This window comes from Canis lupus, chromosome 25 (genome assembly GCF_011100685.1).
Source record: "Canis lupus familiaris isolate Mischka breed German Shepherd chromosome 25, alternate assembly UU_Cfam_GSD_1.0, whole genome shotgun sequence".
NCBI classification, from domain to species: domain Eukaryota; kingdom Metazoa; phylum Chordata; class Mammalia; order Carnivora; family Canidae; genus Canis; species Canis lupus.
In genome coordinates, this window is record NC_049246.1 from 19,236,797 (window position 1) to 19,253,993 (window position 17,197).

The window sequence follows — 17,197 nt, forward strand, 5'->3', positions numbered from 1 at the left end:
GAGCTTAGTTTCTCACTGAGGCTCAAAACGTGAGGCATTATCCAAAACTAATAAGGATGTTCAGATGATGGGCAACCAAAGATAAAGCAATGATAAATACACACAGCCTGGGAATAGGACACAAGCCTTCCCATTGACTTTCATCTTGTCTTCCTCTTCCCCTGACTCAATCCTTGAGTTTCTTTCTAAAATGCAACTCTGGTGATACTTTTCTCATGTACTTAACAGTCTTCTTTGTCCTCTAACTGCACCTAAGATAAAATTCAAGTTCTTGACGTGGTTTCAGGATCTCTGACACCACTCTTGCTTTCTAACTTTTTCTCTGGTGACTTTCCCCCATCTCCAGATAGATTTCTGTTTCACCAAACCTCTCTGAGTTACCTGAGTCTGCCGTACTCTCCCTGGGATCCACAACTTTGTCCATCCTTCTGCCGGTGTTCTCTTTACCTGCCTAACTCTCCCTCATTCTTCACATACCATTTTATAGGCTTCATCTTCCACAAAACTTTTCTTGATCATATAACCCTGTTATCCCCTCTGAGTGCTAACATAACACTTTGTTCTTCTCTCATCACAGCTCTTGACACGCTAAATTATATATGCTCATTACTTATTTAAATCCCCCATACACTAAGGTCCATGAGGGCAGAAACCTTTTTTTTTTTTTTTTGAAACCTGTCCTTTTTTAAAATTACATTTTCCAATCTCTCTCACACTGAGTTCAATACAAAAAATTAGTTTCTCGAAGGCCAAAAACAAATAAACAGACCAACAGAGAAAAGAAACTTCTCTTCCAAAGAAAAATAAATTTTGCAAGAAATGAAAATATGGTCTGCTTTTCCTTCAGAATATAAATATACTTTTGGCCCTAGCATCTCTCTCTTCCAATTTTCATGTCTTCTGAGTTAATGTTGCCTGGTAGCTTATATCTTCACATGTTTTAAGAGTTGACCCTGACCTTGACTTCTCCTAAACCATCTACCATTTTTGCTGACTGAAGGGCTAATTGTAATTCAAGGTTCTGTCCTGGGAGAAACTAATCTGCCTTCTCGGGACAAACTATGAAAGACTTTAAAATAAGCAATACAGAACTGGTATCTTTTCAATGAAATATTCGGGAGGGTCTCTGGACCTTCCAAGGTCATCTGATTTTATTGTGGTCTGTACATTTACTGTCTTTAATTAGGTAATTTTATAACTTTGTAAATTGTAAAAATCTGGTAACAATGTAAATTATACTTCAGCATAGATATACAAATACATTTTTTCCAGTAAAAATACTATTAGTTTGTACTCCATAGAAATGACTCCAAACATTATATTTTATTGCTCTCTATATATTAACCAGTTTCAAATTTATTAGTAAATTCATTTTAGCATTCTTGATTGTCTGCATATACACTTACATACTTATATATACATATATATTATACTTATATATGTATCCATATACTTTAGAGTCTGCTTTAAAATACTTATATATCAAGGCAGCCCGGGTGGCTCAGTGGTTTAGCACCGCCTTCAACTCAGGGCCTGATCCTGGAGACCCGGGATCGAGTCCCACATCGGGCTCCCTGCATGGAACCTGTTTCTCCTTCTGCCTGTGTCTCTGCCTCTGTGTGTGTCTGTGTCTCTCATGAATAAATAAATAAAATCTTAAAAAAGAAGAAATACTTATATATCTTACCAGTTTCCTCATTAATTAGGTAAATAAAACCTCGCATGAATGTTTATTTTGGTGCTTGTATATTTGCCATGATTTTACTATTTTTTTTTCTTTTTTGTGGCCAGAAACAAGCTCCAAACTTTCTTTCTTTCTCTTTCTTTCTTTCTTTCTTTCTTTCTTTCTTTCTTTCTTTCTTTCTTTCTTTCTTTCTTCTTTCTTTCTTTCTTCTTTCTTTCTCTCTCTCTCTCTCTCTCTCTCTCTCTTTCTTTCTTTCTTTCTTTCTTCTTTCTTTCGACTTTATTTATTTATTCATGAGACACAGAGAGAGAGAGGCAGAGACATAGAGGGAGAAGCAGGCTCCTCGCAGGAAGCCTGATGCAGGACTCAATCCCGGAACAGGATCTTGCCCTAAGCCAAAGGCAGATGCTCAACCACTAAGCCATCCAGGTATCCCCCCCCTTTTTTTTTTTAAGACTTTATTTATTTATTCATGAGAGACACACAGAGAGAGGCAGAGACATAGAGGGAGAAGCATAAGCTCCAAGCTTTCTATTACTGTTCCCCAGATTTGGCTTCCCACTGAGAACCATGACCACTAGAACACTAGTATGTGGTCTCTCCTTCTACCTTCATAAACTTCCAAGCTCCTACCAATGTTTCTGGATTTTGAGATTCAGAAAGCTTTGACCTTAAGGGAAAGTGGCACACAAACTGAAGGAGAATTTTCTGGTTCCTGATACTTAAGTCTTGGGAGAAGGCTAGGTAGGAAAGTAAAAGCTAATAGGTACTTAGGATGAAAAGTATGTGAAAAAAAACTAAAAATCAGGCTATATATTTTCATATTTAATTTTGTTTTCTCTATATTATATATTATATACATAATAATCTCTATGTTTGATGTGCCTTTTCGAAATCATATATTAACTGCCTGCTTCTCGTGAACAAAACATATTAAAATATACAAAACTGATTACATCTTCTCTCCATATATGAACTATATTTAAAGAATCAGTGAGGAATCAAAATGATTCCATTCTGGAGCACAGACAGGACAAAGGAATTACAGTAATATTATAAAGAGGCAGACAGTGACAAAACCAGTCCAATGGATTTGTAAGATTTACTAGGAGAATAGGGGGTAATATGGTTTAGTAGATAGGATAGCACTAGAATGTGGAGGATCTCATAATTCAGGTATAACAGAGTAATCTTTCTAAGAGGACGCCTAAAACACAAGTACAACTTTTGACTAAAGAAAACATGGTAGGTTAATATTGAGCTTTAGGATCTGATTACATATCTTCTGTTAAATTGACAGATTCTATGAATCACTGTATCTTATGTGGTAGTAAGTCCTTGAGGTAGATTACTAGAACCCCTTTACATAATGTTCTTTGAGATTGGAGACTTACAGGAGTCAAAAATGCAAGCTGGCTCGTTTTTGGTCATAGGAGAGAAAATGACATGTCACTTAGTAAGACAAAATCTCATCACTCTAAGAATCCCTAGATGGGAAACTGCTTCTGGACAAGCAACCCAATTCTGAGGAACACTTACCTTATGGAGAATGAATTTCTTACCAAGTTTACTCCTGATCCCAACCTATAAAGTTGAGTTTCACAACATCCAACAAGCTTCCTTTGTTGACATCTAGACTCAACCTTGAGGCAAATTTCCCTTCTGAAGTTTTCCAGATCTTCCCTCTATCATTCTCTGAACAATATATAGAAAAAGAATAGCATACTTAGAGTAACAGGAGAGTCATTACCTCATAACATTTAGTTCAAAATGCAGTGGAATTTCAGCTGTTGCCCCATTATTTTGCAGATCGTGAAACCAGTAGTGGCATTTCTATATAATGAACATAGAAATGCTGGTGGTATTTCCATATAAATGTCCTATACAAGGCACAAAGTTCTCTCACATGTCCTTAAAAGATTGTTAGGTTCTCATAGCAACAAAGCTCTTTTAGTTTTCCTTTAATACTCTAATTTTTATATCATATTATTTGTTTAATGTCTTTTCTACTTCTCCCCTTTATAATCCCATATGACTTTTAATTCTTTGAATATAAGGACTGTGACCTCAGTCTAGATCAAGAGTCAGCAAACTGACCCAAACCCTGGGCCAAATCCATCTATCCATCTCACCACCTGTTTCTATGTGACCTGCAGACTAACAATTATGTGTGTGTGTGTGTGTGTGTATATAATCAGTATATATATATATATATATATATATATACACTTTTTCTTTTCTTTTTTTTAAGAGAGGACAGTGAGAGAGAGGGAGGTGGGAGGAGGGGCAGAAGGAGAGAGAGAATTCCAAGCAGACACGGGGCTTGATCTCATGACCTGAGATCCTGACCTGAGCCAAAATCAAGAGTCGGATGCTGAACCGATTAAGCCACCCAGGTGTCCCTATATATTTTAACTGTTGAAAAAAAATCAAATTCAAAGGAAAAATAAAATTTTGACATGTAAAAATTATATAAAATTCAAATATCAGTGTCCATAAATAAAGATTTGTTGGCACATAGCCATTCTTATTCATTTATGTATTGTCATTAGCCAGTCATGTCGCAATGCAAAGTTGATCTCCAGTCCAGATCAAGACTCTTGTTTATCTCTTCCTGGCTGAGAAAACCAGAGAGCTCAGGGAAAAAGTCAGCCTTCTTGCTTTCATCCTGCATGTCTGACAGGGAATCATAGAAGGAGTCATGGGAGGAAGTCTCCGACATATTTCAATAGTCTTCATACACTCTTTGTTTGCTTTCAACAGGAAGGCCAGAGGCATTGTGTCTTTGTACAACAGAGACGTACAGCCCACAAAGTCAAAAATATTTACATTTGGCCCTTGGTAAAACAATTTGCCAATCTCCAGTCTAGAAAATGAAACTTAATAAGTTATTATTAATTATGTGTTGAAATAACTATTGAATGAGTAAATATGAATGCATATAAATGGACACAAGGAAAAAATGAAACAAGATTTCAAATATTTCATTGAAAACTAAAGATAAATTAAAGTTGAAATCCAAATATATTTGTGGTTTAGAGTGAGATAAACAGAATCAGATTTACTTAAAATATCAATAAGCCACTAATCTCATAACATTAATGAAATTAGAGCTTTAATGAGGTATATAGTGGGGGGAGATAGAAAAGAAGGAGGCTCTAAGAAGAGCAGAATGCCCTACTATATTTTTAATGCCTGCTGCAGATATTTTTTTTTTTTAGCTATTCAATGGTGGTTAGTAAGATACTTAATATTCACTCACAGGGAAAATATTACATTAAAGTGATAAATAATAAATGCAAGTATACTTAATATTTCTCCCAACTTGAAGAAGAGAGAAAAAAGTATTTTTACAAAACTTTATTTGTTCACTTTAATGTTTCTCCCAACTTGTAAATTAGTAGTATTATGATAATACACACAAACACACACACAACCATTACTACTAATGGCAATTCTCTCTATGTCGTCTTGCAGAACACAAGAAATAAACTGGTTTCCAGTGCCTCTGGCCTTCCTGTTGAAAGCAAACAAAGAGTGTATGAAGACTATTGAAATATGTCGGAGACTTCCTCCCATGACTCCTTCTACGATTCCCTGTCAGACATGCAGGAAGAAAGCAAGAAGGCCGACTTCTTCCCTGAGCTCTCTGCTTTTCTCAGCCAGGAAGAGATAAACAAGAGTCTTGATCTGGCCCGGAGAGCGATAGCCAACTCTGAAACAGAAGATTTTGACTCAGAAAAGGAGATCTCACAGATTTTCAACACCTCTCCTGTAAGTGTCTGTGAAAATCCTTCCCATAAGGAGACCAGATTTGGAGAACCAACCTCCTCAGGAAGACCTCATGGTAACAGGCCAACACCTGTCCAACCTCTGCCAGAACAAACTGACCGTATCTCTTCATCTCCTTCAAAGAGGAAACCTGCCAAATCACCCTTGCTTGCCAGTCCCAGCTATATCCGGAGCCTCCGAAAGGCTGAAAAACGTGGTGCAAAAACTCCCAACACAAATGTAAAGCCCAAACCAGCATATCAAGTTAAGACTGGCCCCCAGAGCCAGCTATGTGACAAGGCAGCTAATTTCATTGAGGAGCTGACATCCATATTTAGAGAAGCAGCAAAGCCAAGAAATAGAAGCCCCACTGGGGAGTCCTCATCACCAGACAGTGGGTACTTGTCTCCTAAAAATCAGCCGTCAACCCTGATGAGTGCCTCAGCCAGCCAGAGCCCCACTGGAGACCAACAGGAGATAGAAGCCAAGGTCAAGTTACCCAAAGCCAGGCACTGCTACCAAGCAGACCAGGACAAGGCAGTGCCAACCAATAACATCTCTCACCCACAGCCCCAGAATGCACTCCACTTCCCCTCAGCTCCACGATTCATCCAGAAGCTTCGGAGCCAAGAAGTGGCAGAAGGAAGTAGAGTTTACTTGGAGTGTAGAGTCACTGGAAACCCAACTCCTCGAGTCAGGTAAGAACTTTTTATTGTGAATATCAAATGATTTGTGTTGACTTTTGATTTTACTTTAATGTTCAATGAGAAGAAATTTCCTGTATAGTGAGCCCTCTGGAGCCTGACATGATGTTTTCAAATACCTGCAAGGAAAAAGCATCCCAGAATTGCAAATACTAGTTGTAGTAGATATCACTGGTGGGATGTGCCTGTTATCGTGAACCATGTGCTACTAAGGAGAAGGCAAAGTATCAGACAGGCATAGAGGAGCACAAATAGGTTATTAAATAGGACTCTGGTATGAATAACATCCCAGGAAACTTAAAATGTAAACTGATTCATTTAAGGTACCATGAAAGTGTGTGCATAACTTGAATACGAGGTGCTGAAGATGGCTGAAAGTGTGGCTAAAACTGGAAGTTTTCTGCCAGTACAGAGATGTAAGGCACAGATATGCAGAGGCCAACCACAAGATTTACCCCCAAATATATAATCTGATCTAAGGCCTGGGCTAAGTGGGCACATATTCAGTTTAAAAAAGCACACCCACATACCTTCAATGTGATGCGACCAAGGAAACAAAGAAAGATAAACCATGGTGAAAGTCATACAGGTCTGTCGCTCATACACCAGCTCTGGCCACTACAGCCAGAGATATAGCAAAAAACAAACAAACAAACAAACAATTACATGAGCATGAGGTTAGTTGGAATCCATATACACTTACACCCCCATGACTATTCTAATGTCTAGAGTTCTTCCTTCTTGCAGAGTTCATACTTTCTCTGCAAAAAGTTAAAGAAGGTTGACCCTGGAATCAAATTGCAGTGTTTCCAATCATGGCTCCACCTTTTGCCAATTGTGTCATTGAGGCAAGTTACTTTGTGACTTAGTTTTTTTATCTGTGAAATGGGAATTAAAATAATGCCTACCTCATTCTATTTCATAAGGACCAAGTAAAATAATATGTGAAAAACTAAAACAGTGCTTTGCCTCTTGTGACTGCTGTGTTAGTATCTAATACTTTTATTATTTCTCATTACTTAATTTTATATGCCAAAATGAAAATAACATTACAAACTGGATTATACTACAAAAATAAGCCATTTATTCATTCAGTTATTTTGAAAGTTTTGCTTTTATTAATGAAAGATGTTTTACTTGGATTACGTAAATATTAAAAAGTAAACTCAAAATTGTGAAATTTGGCAAAATGTTAAGTAGGCATCATTGGCTAAAAATTGCAATACTGGTACATTCTTATTAATATAGCATTTCACAAGCCACAAACTTGACCTCTTACCCTACATCCACTAATAGACACTCTGCTAGAGTTAGGTCTCTTAGTTTGACAGGTTATTGCTCACAAACATGAAGTAAACATTAGCATTATTGGCTAAAAAGTGGTGTAATTAAAGGCAGGGAATTTTTTTTTTCCCAACCAATTTGTTCAACTAATTCCTCTGGAGTCAGTTTTTACAGTAATTTTACTATATTTCTTTTAGAAACTGACAGCAGGGGGCAGTAAAAAACTTCTTACTGGATTCATTCCATTCAAGATGTCATCCTAAATTCTGCATTTATGCATCTTTTCGATACAGAATTTTTCTTATCATTTTTGCCTATGATGGAGATGAAATTGTGTGGTACTTTTGGATTCTACTTAGATTGCTTTCAACCTACTAATCTTGTGAACAAATAATTCTTTATGAGTAATACTTTCATACGTCATTCAAAACAGTTTCACAGGTTTTCATACTACATATGACTCCACTGACATTAACCTCCAAAATAAGCCCCTTTCAAAAAAATTTTTTTTTAATTTTTAAAAATATAAAAAAAAACAACAAAAAACGAAATAAGCCCCTTTCAAACATATTACTGTGGCAAGTAAATATACTATGCCCTTTCAAAAATGACAAAAACAATCTGTTTAATATCAAAGGATTCGTTCAAGTGAGCAGACCATAATTATTATATTAAGGTTCACTTAAACATTTAGTAATTTGGGGAACATCAAATTCATGCTTCTGTCTCCCTTCTTTTTACTGGGATTGAGGGTGTTAACTTAGTTAGTAACTACAGAATTATTAACTAGCTTTCTCTTGTCACCTCCTGGCCTAGCAAAGTTCATGACCAATGTCCTTAAACATTACAAGTTATGCCTTTCTAGAGTTAATTAAGTCTTAGATGAAATGCACCATTGTTTAAAACTAGCTGGTCATTTTTGTATCCTTTGGAATTTTTGTTTGTTTTGTTTTGTATTTTGAGAGGAAAATGTACTGGATTTTCTTAATTTCTGTTCCAAAGATTTTGGTACTCTCTTTTATGCATTTGTAGGTATACCAAATGCCTAAGAACACTGAGTTCCTTTTCCACATGAGACATGAGAGTCTAAAAAGATCATCTTCTTTGAAGGAAACTTCATATGAAGAATACTACCTTTAATAAAATGTGCCCTCCTCTGGAGCATTTTAGAACCTGGCTCAGACTCAGTCAGTCCAGGAGACTCTAAACCCAGAGATTGCACAGACCTATTGATTGCTAGGCTACCTCCTAAGATCCCAGAAGCAGGTAACAGGACCCATAGAGAGCAAGGGGTATCAGAGGAACCTGAAGCAACCAATAAGCAGAAGACCAACAGACGATGACTGGTAAGCATAGAGACATTCAGTTATTGAGAAGTCAGCAGCTATAGGGCAGGTGAGTAAGATGTGGTGCAATTGCCAATGGTAAGGTCCAGACTTACTTCAAAGAAATGCATCACAGGAAAAGATGGCAGCAGGTATCTGCATCCAGATACAGGGTCTGAAGCACAGGGAAAAAGTTCTACCCTTCAGGAATTTAAGGAAAAGGTAAGGCTACTGCTCCAAAGGACAATAGAAGAGGCACAGTTCAGGAAATAGAGACTCAGGTATGGTTAAATGAGGTGAGACTTTAGTGACTAAACTTGTGCTGCGTCCAGAATAGGGAAACAAATTGTTAGACTAACATGGCTGGGCTACTAAGCTGCTGGCCTGGAGCTACTTAAATTTGGCCTGAATAGAAATTTGGTCTGGGAAACTGGACATAGTGAAACTTAATGAAGGTAGATAAAGTGGTCCCAGCAAAAGGGAGGATTGGTGGAAACAGTAGGATCGAAGCCAGGCCAGTTCAGTCCAAGGCTTTTCTACTTTATTCTCCCACAAATATATGGCATAAATATCAGATATAACCACAAAGAGAACTGAAAAAATGTATTTTCCTTCTTTATTTTTGCATAGTTCCAACACAACCTCAACAAAAAGAGAAAGGCTGGTGGAAGAAAGCTTATGTATAGTAACTGAGGCTGTATACAATCTAGATACTACTCAAATTACACACAAATTATTTGTTAACATTTTGAATTATTACATTAAATTAAATCAAGTCAGAATTTACACATTTTTCTGATATGTCCCAGTGTTTGGTATTTCTCATACACTACTTTATAATAGTAGTTATAAAACATGTTCCTTTATATCACTCACTTTCCCTGTTCCCTCCACTCTCAGCTTTTGTGAGTTGGAGAAAAATTCACGAAGAATTTTAGTTCAGAAGTACTATAAAAATGAGACCTCTCATTTTCACTTTATATTTTTAAAAATATTTTATTATGGCAACCATATATTTCAAACCATTTTAAAGAAACTGAGAAATAGGGAATTATTTGCCTACTAATAGAAAAATTATTAATTAATCATAGAGACTAGAATATAACTCAGGTCTTCTAATTCCTGATCAGGTACTGAGTGACTCACAAGAAGATTTGGCCACTGTCACTACTGTTTTGCTTGTTGTGGATGGCTTACTGACAAGCTCCAGAAATGGAGATGAGCAAAACTGCCACCTGGAATTCATTCCAAATACCTTTAAAGAAAATAATATCTTGATAATTTCCACAATATTTTTCTACTAAAAAACACACACACACACACACAGAGCCATTCATGGTTATTCTCTTTCTTTGCAGTAAGTTAATACTGCAAAGTAAGTCAATCAACATAAACGAAAAAATGTTTGGGCATGGGGAAAGCAGAAATTCCCCATCAAGTAACTACAAACAAAATAAATTATTCTCAATTTATAAACAGTAATCCAAACCACCCTCATATTCAAATTGTATTTTGAGGTAAATGTGAACATACTCAGAGAAAAACACCTTTAAATATCCACTTATTGCAGTAAAAGTGAGTCCAGCAGTAGTCCAAGCACATTTAATATTCTAAGTACAATTACACCTAATCATAAGGAGGCTATTAGGTCATCAGTATTAGCCTAGTAAAGTTTTGATGAATATACAAAATTACATTCTTTCCTTCAAAAATCAAAAATCTAGTACCTCCAATGCTTCCAAGTTAGTTTACATTAGTGAGACATTGATCATCATCAAAACCCAAAACAAGAGAATTAGCCATATCAAATCTATGCATGCTGTCTGTAGAAATTTCCATCTCCTCAAAAGAAAATAGAAACAAACCACTGATTCACTTTTTTTCCTAGGAGTATCAGTATATTCCAGTTATTGACTACTTTGGTTTGGGAAAATGTGGCAATAGCACCACTAGCTAGTAGGTTATAAACATGTGGTGATTGTTAAGATTCAGATGGTATAGTTCCAGGAGTATTGTTTGTTTTTGTTAAAGAGTATCTTCACAATGCGACATCAGATATTACCATTAGATTATCAGAATGAAAAATTAACCATGTTGTTACATGAACATGAAATGTAAATAGGTATAAATAATTTGGGGAATAATTTTGTGATATACAATAAAGCTGAAGGTGTACATAACCTAAACTTTCATGTAATTACCAATTGCCTACTGGACATCTCTGCTCAGATATCTAATAGGTATATCAAATTTAATATATCCAAAACTGAACTTGTGGATCTCCTCTCCTCCAAAACCCTTCTCTTTCTAAATCTTCTACATGTCAATAAGTGACAATCTTCCTTCCAGCTACAGCTAAGAGAAAAACTCTGGGGTCATCCTTGGCTCTTCTTTTTCTCACATCTCACATCATCCAATCCACCCAGCAAATGCAGTTGGCTCTGCCTTTAATATACCTAGAATCAGACCACTTCAGACCACTAATTGGGACGTCAACATTGGCTGGGTCAAGCCACCACCATCTTCCCCTGGGATATTTGCATAACCTTCCTAATCTGTCACCTTGTTTCCATCATTGCTCGTTATACTCTTTATTGCCCCTAGCATGATCCTTTTTAATGAAATTGTGGTCACAACACAGTGCAAAGATTTCCAGTGCCTTTTATCTCACTCAGAGTAAAACATAAACATAAAGTAAGGCACCATCTCTCTGATTTCATCTCCTACCATGCCCCTGTTTGGCCCACTCCTGCTACAACGGTGTTCTTGCTATACTCTGACATGCCAGGTGTGTTCCTGTCTCAGGGTTTATTCACATACTGTTTCCTCTTTCCCCAGATATATGCAGGATTAGATCCTTCATCTCCTTCATATCTCTCCTTAAATATCACCTTCATTCAGAGTATGGCCTTCCCTAACTACTCTATGTAAAAGAAAAGGCCCTGCCCAGCTTATTCTCTATTTCACTCATTGTTTTTCTTCACAGAACTTATCCAATAAATTCTGCATTTTACTTGTTTAATTTTTTTCATTGTCTGTCTTCCTAAGTAGAATATAAAACCCTTGAATATAGGGACTGCCATCTGATTCTTGTTGTGTCCCCAGAGCTTAGAATGGTGCTTGGCATATAATAGGTGCTCAGTAAATATGAATTGAATATATAAATGAATTTCACTCCTGGCTATATTTCATGCTAATTTTATACTCATTGAAAAATAATAGCTTTCTATTTTACTCTACTATCCCAGTTATGTATTTGGTATGTTCACAGCAATGTTTCCAATAAATGAATGGCATAATTTAGTCTATACATAACATCTAGAAAATGTCTGGGTGGTAAGCAATGTAAATTAGATATGCTGGCTTCTTCGGTGTTTGCCCTCATGAGTTATAAGTTCATCAATTTTCTGAGTTGTCTTAGTTGTTTTAAAGCTTTTAAAATTTTTCTTATTTTAAATTCATGGTAATAGAATGGTATATGTACTCAGTCTTCTGCCAGAGATCTTCTATGGTTAGTCTACCCAATTTATTGACTACAGAGGATAGAAAAATTTGTATATGAGTCTCTCATTCCCAAGACAAAATTCCTGCATTTAGACACCCCCCCCCACACACACACACATGCATACACACGTGGTACCTTTTTTGAAATAGTGAAAATCTGAAGACTAACAAGAGTTGCATATTGTCATTTCACCAACCCAATTATCCCCCCCATATTATCATATGTGGTAAATGGGAGCAAGCAAAATGGGGCAGAATCCAACAGAAACAATACCAATTAATGTTGTAGGTTCCTGGGGCACCTGGGTAGCTCAGTGGCTGAGCGTCTGCCCTTGGATTAGGTCATGATCCTGGGGTGCTGGGATCAAGTCCCACAACAGGCTCCCTATAGGACCTATTATATGCCAAGCACCATTCTAAGCTCTAGGGACACAACAAGAATCAGATGGCACTCCCTCTGCCTGTGTCTCTGTCTCTCTCTGTGTCTCTCATGAATAATAAATAAAATCTTCAAAAACATGTTTTAGGTTCCTATTTTTCTTATTCTTTTATCATTTCCTTTAATTTATTTCTAAATCTTTTAATTGTTTTCTTTTTCCGTACATTTGCATTGGCTTGAAAAACTAAGTCTTTTGTATTTTACAGGGGACAATTAGTGTTCTCAACATCAAATTACCATTGAACTAGAAACCAAAGGAGATTAAGCAACAGAGTAGCACCTTTATTTTCATTGAAATGAAATAAACTTATCTCTGATTCCCCCTCATAGGTGATTTTTATGAGTTAATAAATTAAGGCAATATGACCTATTATGCTATTATATCCTCTTTCCTATCCTTTTCATTCTTTCTCAACCCCTATTTCCATCCAATATCCACCCACTTGTAATTCCCATGTGAAAAATGACCTATACCTTCTACAATGCTTTAACTGCTAAAAGCAGTTTAATATGAATTAAATTTATATTCAAATGAATATTGAATCTGCTTTTGTAGACCAGTGAGTAAAATAAGGTAGCTCAGTATCAATGAACCCAGGAAATATTGGCTCTGTTTTGTGGAGCTATTGTTTAACAATTTGAACATTACAGAGTGACAGCAACTGCCCTATCATCTGTTCTTGGCCAACCCATGAACCTGTGATGCTGTGATAGGCCAATGTACACAATGCTGTACACAATGCTGTTCATATGGATATCTCAATGAATCAAGAAGCAAACTTGATATTCAAGGCAAATATGGAGTATTAATATAGTAATAACAATCATTGGTATATAGTTATAAAGTAGCAGCAGCCAAATCAGATAGTAGGATCTATTCTAAAGAATTGGTTCCATCATTTCAGTTTACATCTTGATAGCCAAGTTTCTGGATTTAACAAGAAAACTGATCAATAAACAAACATCAACACAAATTTTCCTAGGAAATAAAGGTGGTCAGAAAATCCCTTTACAATTAAGAAATAGATGCTTATGCATTACAAAAAAAAATGCTTACAGAACAAACAGCAAAAGGGTTTTGCAGCTGATCATAAAGATACTGAAGCAAGAGTGTGAATCTGGCCTCTATCACATGTCCAGTCATGTTAGCAAATTATTTCACCTTTCTATGCCTCAGTTTCCTTGTCTGTAAAATGAGAATAATAAAACTACCTACCTCTAGTGTTATTATGAGTGCTAAGTCAATTAACATAAGGAAAGAGTTTAGAACTCTGCCAGTACATAGCTTAATAAATATTAAGGTATTTTATAAAGTTATTTATTATTATTATAAAGTGTTCACCTTTATTGTTTATTGTCATTGATTTGTTACATGCTCCCTACACTCTACCTTCTCAAAAATCTTTGAATCTCTTCTTTTTCTTAAAAATTTTTATGCTACAACTTTCTTTTGTACTGCTCATATTTCCAATGGTGTAGGGTTTATAGAGAGGGAACACTTCAACTTTAAAGGCTAAACATAATATATAAAGAATACAATATATCTCAAAAAATGTTTTTAATCCTGTTTGGACAGTGAGTCTCAGATTCCTATCTCAAGGTCAGAATCAATACCCAGGCTGCCAAGGGCTGTTGGGATATTGTCCCCTGATCTCGGTCTATTGTCATTGTCTAGTAACTTTTACCTCACTTGGCCTTCTGTTCCTTCATGGCCGCAGGGGTGGGATTAGAGCCAAAGATAAGTAATTTCTTTCCATCTCTACCCTTCCTCCTACAACTAATCATCTCCACATCCTCTCTTCCCAAACCTAAAAGCTGTGAAGGTCAGCCTTATTGTGGACTCCGGACAACTTGGAAAGCCTTCTAAAATCAAGTCTCTGACTATTGTTTTCTTGCTGCTTTTTAAATTGTTTAGCAATTTTCCTGAGTTAATTTCATGACTCTTTGTGAAATACTTACTAAAGCCAATTGAAAGTGGTTCCCCAACACTTTAACCACTCCCTGTTTTTGTGTTCCAATAATTTCAGCAGGAAGAAAACTCTAAAAATAATTGGAGTAACAAATGCAGGCTTTTCCCCCAGCTAGATAAATTGGCTTTGATTTTGTATTTTCTTCCTACTAAGTATTATACCATACAGCAAAGCTCTCAAAAGGAAAAGAATGTGGTTTTGGAAGTTTAATTTACTATTATGCAAACTACTGTGAATAGTTGTTTTGAAAAAATTTGACTCTGAAATTTGGGATGGATACGTTCACAGTCAAAACTACTCAATGTCTTAAGTCTTTTCTGTAGAGTTGCTTAAAGTACTTCTTGACATGTTTCTTCATTTGCCTTGAGGCAGGGCCGCATAATGGATCACTGAACCTGTTTAGGCATAATTACAGCAATTCAAGAACTTCACTTCCATGATGCATTCTTTTGACGGTTAAAAGGAGTTATTTTATAAATACAACTGTAGCAAACACAATTGCAAGTCTGAAACCTGATGCAGCTTACTGTGCTGATCCAGATGCAAACAAAGATTTTCTACCAGTTGATGTGTTCAGGTGATGTGTAGCAATAGAACTGATTCTTTCCTATTTAATTTTAATTTCTTTGAGCCAAGAAACAGGGTCATATTTAATATGTACTGGAATAGGAGTAAAGTGCTAGTCATGTGAGCACTGATAGTGAAACCCAATCAAAAGCCTTTCCTGGCAGAAGAATTACTAATTCCAAGTGGAAACATTGTTTTCTTGATCATGAGTTGTAAGAGTGAAGTCTAATTCTATATAATAGCATAGAGGAAATTAGGCCACAGAAACAAGTTTCCAATGAGTGGTTATATGGTTCACATGTGGGCTAGAACACTTAAATAAAAATAGCCTAGGAAACAGGATTTTTTTTTCCCTAAAGTAACAGCTTTTAGTCTTGGTTGTTGGAATTGGTAAGTATTTTCTAAGGGGAAAATAGAAAACAAGTCTGGTGAAAAGGATTTCCAAGTCTTGGAGGAGAATCTTTGAAGAAGGAAGAGGAAAAGGAGGAGGAGGGTGAGGAGAGGGTAGAGGAAGAGAAAGGTGAAAACGAGGAGAAAGAAGGAAAGGAGGATAGGAGGGAGGAAGGGAGGACATGTGAAAGGAAAAAAAGAAAATTTATATTTGAAGTGAATTGGTTCTGTCTTTAAAAGCCAGAAATATCTTCAAAATCATTTTTGCCATCATATTCTACATCTAAATTTACAAACACACATACACACACACACACACACACACACACACATGCACATTTTTAAAAGTAGACTCCACACCCAGTGTGGAGCTCAATACAGGGTGTAGACTCACCACCCTGAGGTCAAGATCTGAGCTGAGATCAAGAGTTGGGCACTTAACCAACTGAGCCATCCAGGTGCCCCTGAAAACACTTATATCTTAATGAAAGAAGATATTACTTGAAACCTTGAAAGATGGTTGATACACAGTGTGGTTCAATGAGTTAAGCATAGGACCTTTCCCATATACTTCTACATATAAGTTTACAAATATTTATATATTAATGAAACAAGATGTTACTTGAAAGACTTATTATATACAGTGTAGTAAAAAAAATCATTTTTGCCATCACAGAAGTTATCACAGATCAATTTCATTAGCAGAGAATATTCCAGTTGTGCTTATACATAGATAGCGCAATAGATATACAGTTATGAAGGCTAAGAAGAGGAAGTAGAAAAAAAAAGAAGAGGAAGTAGGAAATATTTGTTTCAGTTTTGGATTTTGAACCACCACAGACAAAAATTAAGAATTTTCTACATCATTGGGGAACCCAGACTGTTCAGTCAATTAAACATCTGACTTTCGATTTCAGCTCAAGTCTTGATCTCAAGTTCATGAGTTCAAGCTCCATATTGGGTTCCACATTGGGCATGGAGCCTATTAAAAAAAAAAAAAAGCAAGAATTTTCTATATCATTATATGTATTTGGATATAATGAAGGAAACACCATGGACTACTGAGCTTTCTAGAATAATGATACTAAAAAGGTATTATTCACAAATAAGAGGATTTGGTCAAAAATAAAGACTTAGCTTAGGCCTAGGCACTCCTAATATTTAGAGGCTTTGTCAGGCCCTCATGAGGAAACTTTTTAAGTTAACACCTGAAACTTACTGTAGTATTCAACTTCATCATACATGTCTGTGCAGTCATTGTGCAGAATTACATAGACCACTAAGTTGTAGGAAGCTTAAGCCATTCTCAAACCCTTTGTTTATCATTCTAAAGTCCCAAGTTAAAATAATTCCTCTTTATTTTCCTGAGAGTATGAAAATTAAAACCTCATAAATGTTGCTGTCATTTTCCTAGTAATAATAGTAGATATTGGGGCACCTGGGTGGCTCAATTGTGCCTCCACTATTGATTTTTCCTCAGATCATGATCTTGGAGTTATGAGACTGGGCTCTGTGCAGGCTCCATGCGGGGTGTGAAACCTACTTTGGATTCTCTCTCT

General features: G+C 36.2%; 1 protein-coding gene across 4 annotated transcripts in view; it reads left to right on the plus strand.

Moving 5' to 3' along the window:
• The window catches only part of PALLD (palladin, cytoskeletal associated protein), a 421,753-nt gene that overhangs the window by 21,146 nt on the left and 383,410 nt on the right, over positions 1 to 17,197 (plus strand). For all 4 annotated transcript variants that reach the window (XM_038573555.1, XM_038573556.1, XM_038573558.1 and 1 more), the window contains exon 2: positions 5,162 to 6,153. In XM_038573555.1, the coding sequence (XP_038429483.1) occupies positions 5,243 to 6,153 (911 nt within the window). In that variant the 5' untranslated portion in view covers positions 5,162 to 5,242. The remainder of the gene's footprint in view (positions 1 to 5,161; positions 6,154 to 17,197) is intronic.